This window comes from Scophthalmus maximus, chromosome 1 (genome assembly GCF_022379125.1).
Source record: "Scophthalmus maximus strain ysfricsl-2021 chromosome 1, ASM2237912v1, whole genome shotgun sequence".
Classification (NCBI taxonomy): domain Eukaryota; kingdom Metazoa; phylum Chordata; class Actinopteri; order Pleuronectiformes; family Scophthalmidae; genus Scophthalmus; species Scophthalmus maximus.
In genome coordinates, this window is record NC_061515.1 from 30,281,420 (window position 1) to 30,298,013 (window position 16,594).

Genomic DNA, 16,594 nt, shown 5'->3' on the forward strand with positions numbered 1-16,594 from the left:
GCCGCTTGGAGAGATATATTTTGATATTTTGACATTTACAAAATTGTCAAAATAGCATTTGCCCTTATTGCACTCTTCTAAACGATTCTTGGCTTAGGTCTGTCTCTTAAGTTCCCAGATTTAAGGTCAAGGTAAAATATATTTTTTAATTGATCACAGTCGCTCATGAGGCAGCACTGTGGCGTGTTTACTGCCACCTGCTGGCGACACAGCTCAGTTGCATACTCGTTTAAATAAGACACAAGTGGCTGTAGCATCATATTAATCATCAAACAAATATGGGCGATGAATAGTAAAAACATTAAAAAAATAATTGGAAGTAAAAACTGAATCGAAATCCACCGTAGGTGTGAACTCCGCCTCTCGCCCCCAATGTCAGCTGGGATTCTCTCCAGCCCCCCCGGGGATTCCTTAAGTGATAAGTGTCATAGACAGTGGATGGATGGATGTTTTCCTCAGCTATGCGGCGCAAATTAGCCGTCAGGTGCTCACAGGTCTGCATAGCAACAACAACAGGCCTCTCGAGGCCGAGCTCCACAGCCATTTCAGAAAGGTGAGAGGCGTTGTTCACCAGAGCTGCTCTCACATCCCGGTGGAGCTCGGCCTCGAGAGGCCTGTTGCCTTCCGCTAATGGCTGTAACGCATAATTATCCTTAAAAAGAACAAGCGCTGGACCAATCCCAACAAAACCCTCCACGTCGCTTTATTGATGGTTTAATAACTGCGATGTAGAAAGAAGCGTCACTCCTCCCGAACAAGCAGCTTCACTCGAGGATCCTCCAGTGGTCGTCAGCCGCCCCCAACATCACTCCGTCGTCGGTGTCGAGCATCATGTGGAGGCTGCCGACAGCTCAGTGTGGGCGTGTGTGTGTGCGTGTGCGTGTGCGTGTGCGTGTGCGTGTGTGTGTGTGTGTGTGTGTGTGTGTGTGGGCGTGTGCGTGTGTGTGTGTGTGTGTGTGTGTGTGTGTGCGCGTGTGTGTGTGTGTGTGTGTGTGTGTGTGTGTGTGCGCGCGGCGGTGGTGGTGGGAGACAGAATCAGCATGGGAGTCTTGTTTTCCCTCCCTAACATTCTGCAGCTGACGACAACACAGTATGCTTACATTATTCAGAAAATTGCGTTTTCATTGAACGGCTCATTCGGAAGCTTTCCAAATAAATATGTTTTGGAGTTCTGAGATTTATAATGGAAGTCGGAGCTCTGAGCCGGAATTCACCAGCCCCGACTTTCCGTTTTCGGAGATCTGAGTTAATATTAAAAACAATAATTCAAAGGCTCCTCCTCAGTCACAGTCCTGCTCTTCCTGCTGCGCGTCTCTAAATGTAACTGACAGACCAAATCTGATCTGGATGATTTTCAGGATTTAATCCGGTGCTTCTGTCTAATCTGATTTTTCATTATCCACGTTAATGGGCGGAGAGAGGCCGTTGTACAGTGGACGTTGTATCGCAGGTATTTTAAATAAGAGATGTTGATTTCGATGCAGCGATTTCACGCTGACGTAGTAAAATATTGATAACCTGGTGCCACAGACCTGAACTCCTCCGCAGTAACTTACAAGCTTTCCTCCTCTTCATTTGCATTTTAAAAAAGTGTATGTGTCTGTGTTTATAATATATATTTCTGTACAGCATGAAAAAGGCCACATGCATAAATGTTTTATCAGGAAAGTAATTGACAATCCCAAAAGGAGATTACGGAATCAAACAGTCGGCGTGTGGACTCTTGTCCAGATCTTGTCGGAGGAGCGAGGACTCTGCGTTCTCCATACAGATCAGATGCAGACAGTCTTCCTCTTGTCCTCCTCCTCCTCGTCTTCGTCAGAGAAACCAGGCTGTTTGCATTTCACAGTTTGAAGGAACGATTAGACATCGTAGCTTGTGAAAGGCGTAGAAGGAAACCGAGGAATCCGGGAGACTAAACTCCATCTCGTGTGTGATATATTTGGATGCCTGCCATCTTTGCTTTTGCTGAAATGTCTTAAAACAAAGTATGTTGTTTTCATTTAGGTTTCATTACTCTTGCAACCACCTGTGCCATCGTTTTTTTTCCTTCATTTTCCATCTAGAAGTATTCCAGACACAGCACCTATGAATTCCTCACCTGTCTTGCGTCTGTAAAATCATTTTGATGTCCTTAAAATCGCCCGTGTTCTCAATGGACAACGCGTATTCCTTTTCCACGTCCTCGCCTCTAGATTCCAATTTCCACTTTTGACAACGGCAGCAGACTTTGAGTTTGTTGCAGGAAGAACAACTGTGAACTTTTACATCCGCTCGGCTTCATAGACACGTTTTTCCCTGTCAACCTTTTCTGAATTTTGATAATACCGACCTTTAACGTTGCAGCTGCATCTGTTCCCTTGAAGTTACAAAAAGAAATAACACATAAGGAACCTGGAGGATCCAAAAGAAGATCCGTCTTCCCTCCGTCTTCCCTCCGTCTTCCCTCCGTCTTCCCTCCGTCTTACCTCCGTCTTCCCTCCGTCTTCCCTCCGTCCTACCTCCGTCTTCCCTCCGTCTTCCCTCCGTCCTACCTCCATCTTCCCTCCATCTTACCTCCGTCTTCCCTCCGTCTTACCTCGGTCCTACCTCCGTCTTCCCTCCGTCTTCCCTCCGTCTTCCCTCCGTCTTACCTCCGTCTTCCCTCCGTCTTCCCTCCGTCCTACCTCCGTCTTCCCTCCGTCCTACCTCCATCTTCCCTCCATCTTACCTCCGTCTTCCCTCCGTCTTACCTCTGTCTTACCTCCGTCTTACCTCCGTCCTACCTCCGTCTTCCCTCCGTCTTCCCTCCGTCTTCCCTCCGTCTTCCCTCCGTCCTACCTCCATCTTCCCTCCATCTTACCTCCGTCTTCCCTCCATCTTACCTCCGTCTTCCCTCCGTCTTACCTCTGTCTTACCTCCGTCTTACCTCCGTCCTACCTCCATCTTCCCTCCATCTTACCTCCGTCTTCCCTCCGTCTTACCTCTGTCTTACCTCCGTCTTACCTCCGTCTTACCTCCATCTTACCTCCGTCTTCCCTCCGTCTTACCTCTGTCTTACCTCCGTCTTACCTCCGTCCTACCTCCGTCTTCCCTCCATCTTACCTCCGTCTTCCCTCCGTCCTACTCTGTCTTACCTCCGTCTTACCTCCGTCCTACCTCCGTCTTCCCTCCGTCTTCCCTCCGTCTTCCCTCCGTCTTCCCTCCTTCTTCCCTCCGTCTTCCCTCCGTCCTACCTCCGTCTTCCCTCCGTCTTCCCTCCGTCTTACCTCCGTCTTCCCTCCGTCTTTCCTCCGTCTTACCTCCGTCCTACCTCCGTCTTCCCTCCGTCTTCCCTCCGTCTTCCCTCCTTCTTCCCTCCGTCTTCCCTCCGTCTTACCTCCGTCTTCCCTCCGTCTTACCTCCGTCTTCCCTCCGTCTTTCCTCCGTCTTACCTCCGTCCTACCTCCGTCTTACCTCGCCCTGATGCCACGTTTAAAAGAGCACAACACTGAGGCCTCTACACACAAGCTGTAGGTTGACGGTGTGTGTTCTCTGTCCTCTGCCGACAGGCGATGGAGGAGTCCGAGGCGTGTTCGCTGCCCGGGGGCCTGGCCAGCGTGAAGAGGCAGTTCGAGAACCAGGAGTTTGCGTCTTCGTCCTCGCAGTCCAGCAGCGTCACGCAGGTTCACTTCCAACAGAAGTCTGTCCAGGTGAGAGTGGAACCATGCGACCAGCGCGAGGTGGTGCATACTTCTTACACTGCATGTTAATGAGTGAATGTGACGATAGAGAACTCTGTGAATTATGCTCGTTCACGTTCTCACCAGATGTTCGCCTCAGACAAACGATTAGTTGGAGATACAGACGACGACAGACGAAAGAGACATTTGTCTTCCTCCTCTCTCTTCACGAGCGCTGTGCCATAAGTGAGGAACGCATGGATGCCAGCGAGGGGTTTCACATTCCCACCGCGGCTCCTTATTGGAAATACTCCGTTCAAATCAAAGAGGGCACCTTGAACTCCGCTCGTCCGTCTGCCGCTGTCGCGCGGCGCGTGAGGAAAATGCCAGAGCGCGTTAGCGGCCCGGGATGCGTCCGCATCTCGGTGACGTTAGGTCAATACTGCTCCTCCGTGCGTCCTCCCCATCTGCTCGTTCAGGCAGGAGCAGATTCACAGAGTCTCGCTGAATGCTAAATCTGACATCTGTTTTTTTCTATTTTAAATGTCTGTCTTGGCTCGATCGTGTTATTGCTTCTGTACCACGCAGCTGCAACGTCCCTGCTCTGTTTTGAACCCGGTCGTGCACGAGGAGGAACAGAATCCGTCCTCCATGTATCATTCATGTTCACAGCAGAGGATACGAGCTCCCATATCATCATTCTCTTTCATCTCCTTCAAATTGCCTGAATCTCACTGGAGGGAAATTGGCTAAATACAGTTTTCTACAGTTTTTTTTGTGATGTATTTCCGTTTCTCCCCGACACTGAAATCTCCTTTTACTTTTTCTCTTTTTTTAGAGGAAATTGCAACTTGTAGTTCCCTAGGAAACGGCTCAGTAATGAAAAAGCATTTGTTACCAGCCACACAGGGATTTTATTTTCCACACAATATAAGAATAACTTACTCTCCTGCCGATTCCCGCTGCTCACAGTCACAAGGTCATAAAGCCCCGGCGCTCGTGCGTATTGTGTGTTTTCATGGGCGATGTTTTTTCAGAATGAGGTCAAGTGTCATTGGCAGGATTCAGATTTTCACTTTTTTTTTTGTTTATCTGTGTTTGACAGGAAATGTCAAGCTCCTCAGAGGTGATGGTGAGAAGCAGCGTCAGAGAGGTCGTCCCCACCACGGACCTCGTCCACAGCGGACAGGAGGTCCGCGTCGCTACGCCGAGCCTCTCAGTGCTGCGTTCACACCAAACGCTTAAAGCTGAAATATTACGTCCAACAGAGAACGGGCGATATTCTCGCAAATGATCCTGCAAACAAACTTGTGCGAGTAGCGTAATGCAAAAATATTGGCTTTGCGTTTTGGTGTGAACGCAGCGTACGTACTTGCAAGTGTAAGAGGAGGCCTCCACATTTCCAGCGCACTCATGATTGTATGCCTTCATCTCTTCACAGGTGGTCCATGATCAGAGAGTCCAGCATAACACTGTGTCCGGCAGTTATGGGAACCATTACAATGAAACAGGTCATCCTGCTGCCGCCGCTTCACATTGTAATGTGCACGTTTTTCCTCACAGCAGCCGCTTGTGTCCTGTGTATTAATGATTGCTCCCACCGTGGCTGAATAAGGGATGAGCTATGAAAAGGAGTCGGAGTGCAGACGATGATTCTCTATTCATTGCATTGAATGCAAATCTAATCAGAGGCCGAGGCAGGAAGGTAAAATATTGGAAAGTGGAAATTGGGCAATCACCGCCGCACGGTTTCAGAAAATGAAAACTACTCAGGTTTTTAATGAAATGATTTATTTCTCTTTCCAATCCCCCTGAGCTCCCTGACTGCGAATGACTTAATGAGGCAGCCTTCTTCTTGTGTCTAATTCAGTTATGCTTGTCGGAGGAGAGGACCCACCAAAGGTTTCCACTCAGGCTTTGAAGCAGCAGTATGAAAAGACGGTGGAGGAAGCTGCACCAGCCAAGGAAATTAAGGTAATGATGCTGTCTGTTTATCTAAACAAATGATAGTTTGGGTTTTTCCACGAGGTCTCGCTATGAATATGGAGTCCCATCACGAAATCATCAAGAGGAAATTGCGCGTGCCATGAGTTGATGGAAAATAAATTGGACTGGATAAAAGACCTCATGTCATTACACCGCCAGACTCTGAAACTTTCCCTCACAGCATTAAAATGGAAACCCAGTCCAAAACAAGAACACAGCACATTACATGTCTGCAGTTCATAAGTGATCTTCAACTCATATTTCATTCATTCATGGCTGGAATTGACACGATGCATTAACATTCAAATTCAATTTGTTATTGGTGATTTTTTCTTCTAGCATTTGGAAAATAAATTTGACTCGGCTGAAATTATAGTAATAATTATTTCATTCCTTCTCTGCACTTTCCATGACCCAAACTTGAAAGAGATTTTCTAACGACAAAACACTGTCCTTCTCTCCTCAACCAAAAACCCTCGCGAACCAAAGGTCCATGTGGATTTCAACGAGTTTCAGTGGACGCCGGTGAAGAACCAGTCGTCCAAAGCTTCAGCGGCGACGAGCTATGTCACATCCTCCACCGTGAAGACGGCCGCCGCATCGTCGTCATCAGCGGCGTCAGCGGCTTCTGAGGTGACTGAGCATTTCCCTCCCCCTCCCTCAAACCTGGCGCAGGAAGTCCCAGAGTACGCCGTCTCTTCCCAGGAATCATCCTCCCAACAGAAGCAGACTGTCACTAGAGAACAGTACTTCAAACACAAGAGCATGGCGGAGCTCAAGCGCCTCTACAAACACATTCACCCGGAAGTCCGCAAGAACCTGGAGGTGGACTTCTTGAGCCAGCTCACCGACGCAGAGAAGACGGACCTGGAGAGTGAAGAGATGCTGGGCGAGGTCCAGCAGGCGCGCTACATTTTCGAAAATGACGGCAACAGCTCGAGTAGATGCTCGAGCCCCGACAGGGAGTCGGTGGAGTGGGACGAGATCCTCCGAGGGGAGGTGCAGTCCATGCGCTGGATGTTCGAAAACAAACCGCTAGACGCGATCAAAGACGACGCGCCCGATGACAACGAGGTGAGTAACATCGCTCAGCAGGAAATCATCGCTGGCAAAGATGTCAGGTACACAGCGTGGATGTTTGAGACGCAGCCCATGGACGCCCTCGGGACGGAAGCGGCTAATTCGACGGAGCAGTCGCAAAAGTCGTCCGATCTGGCGAGAGGCGACGTTCGCACGGCAACGTGGCTCTTTGAGACGCAGCCGCTGGATTGCCTGAACAAGATCTACCTGGAAGACGAGCAGGAGGCAGACGGCGGCGGCGCCGTCGGCAGGGACATCACGGGAGGAGACGTGAAGACCGCCAGGTATCTCTTTGAGACGCAGCATCTGGATTCCCTCGGCAAAACGGAGACCATCGAGGAGAGCCACTTTCTGAACCTGAAGTCCGAGCTGGAGGAGATCAAGGGCGAAGTGAAGACGACCACTCGCATGTTCGAGACGCAGCCCATGTGTGTGATCAGGGGGGATTCAGGAGAGATGCTGGAGATCACCACGATCCGCAGGGAGGAGACGGAGAGAGGCGACGTGAAGACGTCCCGCTGGATGTTTGAAACGCAGCCGCTGGATCTGATCAACAAAGACCCAGCGAAGGTCAAGCTGATCTGTGGCATTTCCATGGAGGACAACGCTCAAGGCAGCGTGAATAAAGGCAGATGGCTATTTGAGACCAAGACCCTCGACACCATTAAGGATGAGGAGTGGGAGATTTCCAGGAAGCAGAAGGAAGACATAATCGGAGCTGACGTGAGGAGACACTGCCTGGTTTTCGAGACTCAGCCCATGGACACGCTGAAGGACAACGCCAACGCCCAGCCGCTGCACTCCGAGGAGATCGTGGGCGGCGACGTCCGCTCGGCGAAACATCTGTTTGAAACTGTTCCCATGGAAAATCTGAAAGAGCTGCTTGAGGTGGGGAAACTTCAGAAAACGGTCGCATCTGAGGAAGAAAAGGGCGACGTGAGGCATCAGAAGTGGGTCTTTGAGAGTCAGCCACTGGAGAACATAAGGGAGGAGAAGAAGGAAATCACCAGAACGGTGAACATCGAATCTCTCGAACAGGGAGACGTGACGAACTACAAAGAAAGGTTTGAAAGTATGGATTTAAGCAAGTGTGAGGGAACGCAGAAAATTCAAGTTGAAGGCGTCACAAGTGGTTCAGTCAAGTCCAACAGAGTTCTTTTTGAATCCACCCCGATGTATGCGATGCAAGACAGCGCCGGCCACTACCACGAGGTGAGGACCGTGAGGCGGGAGGAGATTGTGAAGGGGGACGTGCGCAGCTGCAGGTGGATGTTTGAAACGCGCCCGATCGACGAGTTCGACGACAGCATCAGTAAGTTTCAGATCATTAAAGGCATTTCCAAAGAGGAGATCGAGTCCGGGGACGTCAAAACAGCCAAGTGGTTGTTCGAAACTCAGGCGCTTGACACCATTAAATTTGAGGATGAAGAACATAAAACCAAGGAGGGAATTGAAATAGAGAAAGGCGACGTGAAGACCTGCAGGTGGCTGTTTGAGACTCAGCCGATGGACGTGCTGTATGAAAAGACGGAGAAGAGTGAGGCTGACGTGGAGGTGGTGCAGAGAGGTGACGTGAAAACGTGCACTTGGCTCTTTGAGACGCAAACGCTCGACAACATTCGTGATCACACCGAGTCGGAGACCGTTCTGAAAACCTGCACCGTCAACCAAGAAGACGTCCAAGGGAAAGACGTGCGACTGGCTCGCTTCCTCTTTGAAACCGAGAACCTTGAAAACCTCACGGGCGAGGACGGCGGCGGCGGCTCCTTCAGGAGGGTCACGGAGATCGACGTCCAGTCAGGCGACGTGTCCAGGATGAAGTACATCTTCGAGAACCGCTCCTCCGACATCTCGAGCTCCACCTCCGAGGACACGATGCAGCGGCTGAAGACGCAGCAGGCCGAGGACATCCAGGGGGGGAACGTGGTCAACTGCACCTGGATGTTTGAGAACCAGCCGATCGACGCCATCCGCGACGACGTCACACAGGCGAGGGACGCTCGCACGGTGATCGACGTCCAGGGAGGCGACGTCGACAAAGGCCGCTTCATTTTCGAGACGTTCTCTCTGGATCAAATCAGAGAGGAGTCCGCTGAGACGGACATTTCAAAACTCACGAGCATCTTCAGAGATGAAAAGGAGAGGGGAGATGTGAAGAACTACACCATGATGTTTGAAACCCAGCCGCTGTACGCCATCTGTGACAAGGAGGGACATTACCATGAGGTAACCACGGTTACCAAGGAGGAAGTGATGAGAGGGGACGTGGTCGGGGCCCGGTGGCTGTTTGAAACAAAGCCGCTGGATTCGATCAGAGATTCCGAGGAGGTGTATGTTATTAAAGCTGTGACCGAGGAAGGCATCAACCAAGGGAACGTCAGCGGCGCCAGGTGGAGGTTTGAAACTCAGCCTCTGGACCAGATCGCGGAGGAAATGAAAGTGAGGTCAAAAACCGTCGCCGACGTCCGAGGCGGCGACGTGAAGACGAACACGCAGCGGTTCGAGGCCGACGAGATGTCACAGAAGTACATCAGGACCGTCAGCGTGAGCGAAATCCAGAAGGGCGACGTCAGATCTGCCACGTGGATGTTTGAAACGCGCACGATGGACGAGATCCACGGCGAGGGCGTCGAGTGCGACGGCATGGAGAGAGTGACGAAGGAGGAAGTGATGAAAGGGGACGTGAAACAGTCTGTGTGGCTCTTTGAGAAGCAGCCTCTCGACAGTATCAAGGACACGGACGGCACAGAGCTCGCCGCGACAAGGGAGGAAATCCCGCAGGCCGACGTGAAGACCACGACATGGCTGTTTGAAACCACGCCCTTCCACGAATTCAACGAGAGCAGCCTGGAGAGGACAGAAATAATGGGTAAAAGCGTCAAAGAGACACTGGAGGAGCTGTACTGTCGGAAAATGGTGGACTCACAAGGAATCCTCATCGAGGCGGACGAGATCGGTGACGTCCGCATGGCCAAGTACAAACTCATGAATCAGGACGCTCCGCAAATCCAGAGAGAGGAGATTATCAGAGGGGATCTGGGCAACATAATGATGAACCTGCTGAACCGCGGCGAGAGCACGGAGAGGGGGATAACTGTCGACAGGGAGGAGCGGGGGAACGTCAACACCACGCTGAAGCAGCTGCTCAGCCAGGAGAAGGGAATCAATGTGGAAAAAGAGGAAATTATCCGCGGTGACATTCAAGAGGCCATCAACAATCTGCTCAAGAGCGAGGGCTCCTCCAAGCGTGGCATTCTGATCCAGGAGGACGAGAAGGGAGACGTGCGGATGACGATCTATTCCCTGTTAAACAAAGGTGAGCGGGCGAGCGCGGAGAAAGAGGATATCATTCAGGGGAATGTCAGCAGGACCCTCCACCGCCTTCTCTCCAACTCGGGCGGGGAAGACTCTAAAAAGATAAAGGTGGGAGACACGGAGAGGGGCAATGTCAGCTTTTACTCCACCTGCATCGAGTCCGGAGCCTTGGACTACCTGAAACAGCTTCAGAGCCATTCGGGCGAAGCCCAGGAACAGGCGGAAAAGGAGCTCATCGTCGGAGGTGACATTGAAGAGACCAAAATACTGCTGAGGAAGAACCAGCAGCACATTGGTCGCACGGTGGCCGAGGACGATATCGTCCCCGGCGACGTGAACAGCATCGTTCAAGCCTTCATGACGGAGCGCGCGGTCGACTACGGGAACCAAGAGGCGATGGACATCGTCAAAGGCGACCTGAGCGCAGTCCTGGATTCACTGAGCCAGGCCGTCAACCAGAGGGTGGTGATAGAGAAAGAGGAGGTGGTGAAGGGAGACATACCGACCACTCTGAGGTCTCTGGAGGAGGCTCAGCATCACGCCAAAGACGTGGAGAAGCCCGAAATCGTCAGGGGCGACATCAGAAGTGCCCTGGAGTCGCTGGAGAAATCCGCAACCGCCAAAAGTGAAGTGACTGTGGAGGATTTAGTGCCGGGCGATGTCAGGGGGACCCTGAGGTCCCTGGAGGAGGCGACGCAGGCCGTGAAAGAGGTGGAGAGAGAGGAGATCGTCAAGGGAGACATCCACACCGCCATGCAAAGTTTACACGAGGCGTCGAGCGAGAAGAAGGTTTACCAGCATCAGGTCAGCGAACAGGGCGACGTCAGAGGCACCATCCAGCTGCTGCTCGAGCCCACGACGTCGCCGAGAATGCAGCGCAGGGGGAGCACGGAGGGAGACGTGAGGACATCCATAAAGTGTCTGTACGAGGGACAGGAGACGGCACAGCTCGAACGAGAGGAGGTGGTAAAGGGGGATGTTCAAGGGGCGATAAAGTGCCTCATGCAGAGGAAACAGTATTCAAATCCAAAACGTCCTCCCAAGAGAGCAAAAGTGCCCGTGAAAAATCCACTAACCGCAAAGCAGGGGGAGCGTGAATGCTTACACGAGGGCGAGAGCGCGAGTGCAGCAGTCAATCAGGCCCCCGCTGTGAGAAACCTCTCTCAGAGCAGTGAGTCACAGAGGCACACGCAGAGGCACGACCACAGCAAATCAGTGAAAACACAGGTAACAGCCCAAGAGGAGCACCGCGCCGCTGTGGCCACGACAGACGCCGCCACCGCTCAGCCGAAGAGCGCGAAGGAGCAGAAACAGAAAATACAGGCTCCAAAGACTGCGACCATGAAGAAACACGTGAGTGATCAAACGGAGGCGAGGGCGGCCGACGTGACGGAAGACACCAGAGTCGCGTCACAGACGCATGTCTCCAAGAAGCAGGTGAGCGAGACGAGGGCGATCCACCAGGTGCAGACGAGCGTGAGGGAGAAGACCGTGGTGCACAGGCAGAGCGCCAAGGTGTCGGAGCAAATGTCCACGTCTCACAAGCAAACGGAGAATCAGTCTCTGGCAGAGAAATCTACCGCCACACAGAACTTGAAGGGCGATCAGTGTCACCGCGACGCCAGAGGGAAAGGTCCGGTCAAAAAGGCCAAAGCGGAGATTCACTTCCCCCCTCCGCCCGCTTCACCTCCTCCGCCCTCAGAGTCAGAGCTCTCCCTCCCTCCGCCGCCATCCCCGGTGCTGGAGAGCCCGGCGTTCCCCTCCTCGTCCCGGCCTTTTGTCATGCAGGACAGTGACCTCCCACCTCCGCCCCCTCCCGTGGAAGGCATAAAGTCTGAGCCTGACTTCTATCTCCCTCCTCCTCCGCCTCCTCCGCCTCCATCCTCCGCAGGCGGACAAGATTTTCTCCCTCCACCTCCCTCACAGCAAGAGCTTAATGCGATGCCTCAGCCTCCCCCCGCCAAGCCGGGCAAACCCATCAGCAGGCCTCTATTCAAAGTGCCCAAGCAACCAGAAACACAGAAGCAGCCGGCACAAGTTAAACCCAAGTGGCAGAAAAAGCAGCCAGCTCCTCCACCACCTCCACCTCCACCTCCTCCTCCTCAGCTGCCTCCACCTGCTCAACAAACAGCAGCGTCAACGGAGCACAAAGAAGAAGCCAAAGTTCAGGAAGTGAAAAAGGAAACGAGCCAACGGATGGAAACCAGCAAACAGGTTCAGTGTGAATCGACGACGGTGTCGGCAACGAAAATACCAAACATCCCGGTTGTGAAACCTTCGCAAAAAGAACGCAAAGCGTTCGTGCCTCCGATCAAACTGCCTCCTCCCCCCGACCCCGCTCCGACCCCGAAGGCCAGGCCTTACGCCCGCAAATTCAAAACCCCTCTCATGCTCGCAGAGGAGAGGTTCCGCCAGCAAATGCTGGAGAGAGAAGATTTGGAGAAGAGTAACGTCACAACTCCCACGTCTCCGCCGATCACCATCCCCCCCTCCTCTGCAGCCGGCGCCGAGCTTCCCTCCGCACAGAGCTCCGAGAGGGCCGTGGCCACGGAGCAGACCAGACAAGAGGTCGAGGAGGTCGAGGCGGTTTCCAAAAAAGAAATGACGTCTCCACCCTCACCTGCGAAGAAAAGCCCTTCCCAGATTCCTCTGGGCAAACCCTCCATCTCGGCCGTGAATAAGAAATCAAACGTGTCTGTGGAAAAGAAGCACGTTGCCGGCGAGGATTCCTCAGCTGGGGCCGTTAAAAAGACTCAGACAGCAGCCAAACATCACACGGCTTCTCTTTCTCAGTCTCACCATGAGGCCGCCGATATCGAAGTCCAGTCCTATTCAAATGTGGTCACTTCTTCAGCTCAGGAATTCAGCAGCCAGTCAACCGGTGCCCAGGAAAAGAGTCTTCAAAGCCAGGCTGCGGTCACATTGAGAGCCAAAGATGTAAAGAATATTGATGTTGCTCTGACGACACAGGAGGGGAAAACCAGCGCTTCTCCGCCCACAAAAATTCCGAAGGTGACTCCGAGTTTCAAGGTGAAAACCTTCAAGATGCCAACGGAGAAGAGGGAGGAGAAGTGTGAGAGTTCGGCCAAGAGCGAAATGCATTTACAGCAAGAGACACGTGTCGTGTCGCAGAAAACGTTAACAAGAGTGAATCAGGAAAGCGGCCAAGTAACAAGTCAGATGAGTGCACCTGTGAAGGAAGTCGAGGTGCACGTGAAAAAGGAGACTCACAAAAACGAGGCCGAAGCGAAGCTGTCACCATCTGTTACAGTTTTAATGCCGAAGATGACAAAGATAGCATCTGCCGCGAGTCATCAAGGACAAGGCCACTTCTCCGTCTCCCAGCAGAGCGTGAAGACAAAAGAGCGGATTCAAAGACACGAGCAGCAGCAGCAGCAGCAGCAGGAGGTGGTGGTGGTGACGGAGAGCGGGTCGCAGCAGCAGGAGGTGGTGGTGGTGACGGAGAGCGGGTCGCAGCAGAGCCTCCAGAGGCAGGAGGTGGCGCACGTGCAAACACAGCAAACGAAGCGACAAGCAGCCGAGACAAACAAGATGCAGGTAAAGGTCGGACACGCAAAACGTGAACCGGTGAAAGAGACGGGGAAAGTGGAAGTCACAGATTTGGAGAAGTGTAACGTAATGCGGAAGCTGCTCGCTGAAATAAAAGAGCTGGAGGGAACGCCGAGCAGAATAGACTGCAAGGCCGTCGGGGCGGTTGTAGACCAACTCGCCGAATGGCTGATGGGCTCGGATGAGAGAAGGAATTTAAGTGAGATTGCAAAACAGCAGAGTAAGAAGAAGCTGAGAGAGATGATGGTGTACGTGAGAAATATTGTTCAAACAAAGCTCACGTTTTTGGAGGAGAACTTGAGAGTTGTGGAAAAGCGGGAAGAGGACGAACGGGAAGAAAAGCCAGCGCCACCTCCGCCGCCGGCGCCGCTCCCGAAACCTGACAAGAGAGTCTTCAGTGCAGCGACTGCGAAGATGTCAAAGGTCAGCGTCGGCTCGTCCAAAACCGAAAAGAAGGTGGTGGAGGAGAAAAGGTCATTTCAGGAGAGCAGGGTGCATCAGGAGCTGAGTGAGACCTCCCGACTAGCGAGCATCCGCACCCCGTCGCCCACTTTCATCAGCATCGAGTCGAGGAGGATCGACTCGCCGCTACGAGTGACGCCTTCGCCTCCGCCCTACAAATCTGTCGGCACGCCTCCGCCTCCTCCCCGCAGGTCGTACACGCCCACGGCCGCCTTGAGCATGGCCACGCCCTCTCCCACGCTGAGCCGCTCGGAGAAGCTGATGAAGCTGCGGGACACCACCTCCAAGCTGTCCCGGGCCGTGACCCCGCCGCCCCCGCTGCCCGCGACCGAGTGTTTTGCCGGCGAAAGAGAGCAACCGTCCCCGTTCAGTGACCGGGAGGCTCCCGTGGAGAAAAGTGGACAGGGGCCGGCGGACGTTGTGGAAACTGGCGACTCCATGACGACGGTCAGGGACAAGAAGTCTTTCTTTGAGGAAGCGCAGAAGGCCGAGGTGAACAGGATGTACAGTCGCAAGGACCCCATCGACATCCCGGAACGTCTGGGACCTGACTCGGAGGAGAGCGCCGAGGCCGCCATCATCGACCTCCTGAAAGACAATCTCCCAAGAGTGGACTTGTCCAAGCTGGTGAACAGGTTTGAATCTGCGAAACCAAAAGTCTACGCCAGAAAGGACCCCATCGTCATCACAGAGAGGCTGGGGAGTGACACGGAGGAGGCGGAGGCCGACGCACACGCGCCCAAACCCGAAGACGTGCCGACGCTCAACGTCAAGGCGATTAAAGACGTGTTCGAGACGGGAGAGCACGGTTCTCAGGCGGCACGAGAGCTCAGAGAGCAGATAGAGAGAAGAGAACCTACGCCGGTGGCCCACTCGGAAACCACGTCGGTCACCGAGCAATTCTGCTGCACGGACGACGCAGGATACACGACGAGCGAGATGAGGAGTGAGATGCATGCTGGGAGCTCGCTGACCCGCGGCAGCCCTCCGTCCTACGCCGACGTGGTGCGAGGCAGCGTCCCGACGGTGGGCGTGGCCTCCGACGCCTCCGCCGAGGAGCTGCTGCGGAGCTTCCAGGAGTCGTGGGCCGAGAGCCAGGGGGTTTTCCAGAACCTGGGGTTCAGCGTCACGGAGCAGAGGAGCTCTCAGGTCGTGACGCGGCGCCAGGAGACGCTCGTGACGGGTAAACGGCGGCGTGCAGCATGAGGACACTAAACAGGCGTGACGGTGTGTTTAACATGCTCCCAGTGTGTGGCAGCAGCAGCTGCATCGTGTGGAAAAGTTATTCATGGCCCCATGATTTCCCTTTGATGTGTTTTGTTTTTGTGTGAAACGCTCGCAGCATCTTCTCACCTTTTAATATTCACAGGTTTCACGGTGTCCTGTTCGTTCAGGCCTCTGATGTGTGGAGCTGCAGATGACACTGACTTACTGAACTAACATTTGTCCTGCCCGAGTGTGTGATGCTGTTTCCACAGGAAGAAAACAATTGTTGCGATGCATTTTTTATTTTGCGGTTTGCATCGAGTTTGCCATCAAGGGAATTTTGTGATCATTGAAACTGTTGTACTCCCTTATAATACAGCTTTTTGGTAATCAAATCATTTCTAACACTTTCTCTTGATATTTCCCACAGAGAGCCATGTGATGATAATTATAAATTGATCTATTATCATAAACATCATCATCCACTTATGTTGAATTGAACAGATCATTTTCAGTAGATAACACAATCATCCTTGTGAATTAATTTCGTGAAAAGTGTCTTGTTTTGCCTACATCATTTGCACCAAAACATCTGGTTCCTTGTGGGAAATTTCCTGCGACACGGACAGGAAGTCAAAACTGCAAGATATAAACCCTCTTTTTATTTCCTTTTGCAGAGAATTCCAATTCCCGAGTCCGAACTGTGCAGGGCGTGTCGGAAGAGGGTGTACCCCATGGAGTCGCTGATCGCCGACAAACACAACTTCCATAAAAGCTGCTTCCGCTGTGATCACTGCAGAGGCAAACTAAGGTGAGGACATTTCACACGTTCTCTTACTCGTTTCACATTGCCCCATATTGAACTTCTCTTTTTTTCCTTTTTTAAAATAGTCTGGGCAACTACGCCTCTCTCCATGGACGAATGTACTGCAAACCTCACTACAAGCAACTGTTCAAGTCCAAAGGAAATTACGACGAGGGATTTGGACAGAAGCCGCACAAAGAACTATGGAATAATAAGAACCAGCAGGATTCGGCTGAAACGGTCAAATCGCCGTCGCCTGAAAAGAAAGTGGTGGATTCCAGATCTTCCGCCGCTCACGGCACGTCGGCTCCTCTGGAATGTGACGATAACAAAAAGGCCGCGAGTAAGATTTCTGTCACGTGGCCTCCTCAGACCGATCCGCCGAAGAAACCCTTCACCATCGAGGAGGAGCTGAGGCGGGTGAAGCCGTCGTGGCCCCCGCAGGAGGACGACCCCCCGGACCAGCCTGGGAAGGCTTCATTTAAAGAGACTGACAGTCCCGCAGACAAAGTAGGAAATGGACCCCGGG

General features: G+C 52.7%; 1 protein-coding gene across 1 annotated transcript in view; it reads left to right on the top strand.

The window, feature by feature from the left end:
• The window catches only part of LOC118310667 (xin actin-binding repeat-containing protein 2), a 41,138-nt gene extending 24,845 nt beyond the window's left edge, over nt 1-16,293 (top strand). The window contains exons 7-14 of the mRNA XM_047331373.1: nt 3,531-3,671; nt 4,747-4,833; nt 5,083-5,152; nt 5,512-5,615; nt 6,117-13,475; nt 13,542-15,237; nt 15,938-16,071; nt 16,152-16,293. Of these exons, the coding sequence (XP_047187329.1) occupies nt 3,531-3,671; nt 4,747-4,833; nt 5,083-5,152; nt 5,512-5,615; nt 6,117-13,475; nt 13,542-15,237; nt 15,938-16,032 (9,552 nt within the window). The 3' untranslated portion in view covers nt 16,033-16,071; nt 16,152-16,293. The remainder of the gene's footprint in view (nt 1-3,530; nt 3,672-4,746; nt 4,834-5,082; nt 5,153-5,511; nt 5,616-6,116; nt 13,476-13,541; nt 15,238-15,937; nt 16,072-16,151) is intronic.
• Nucleotides 16,294-16,594: the final 301 nt, after the last annotated feature.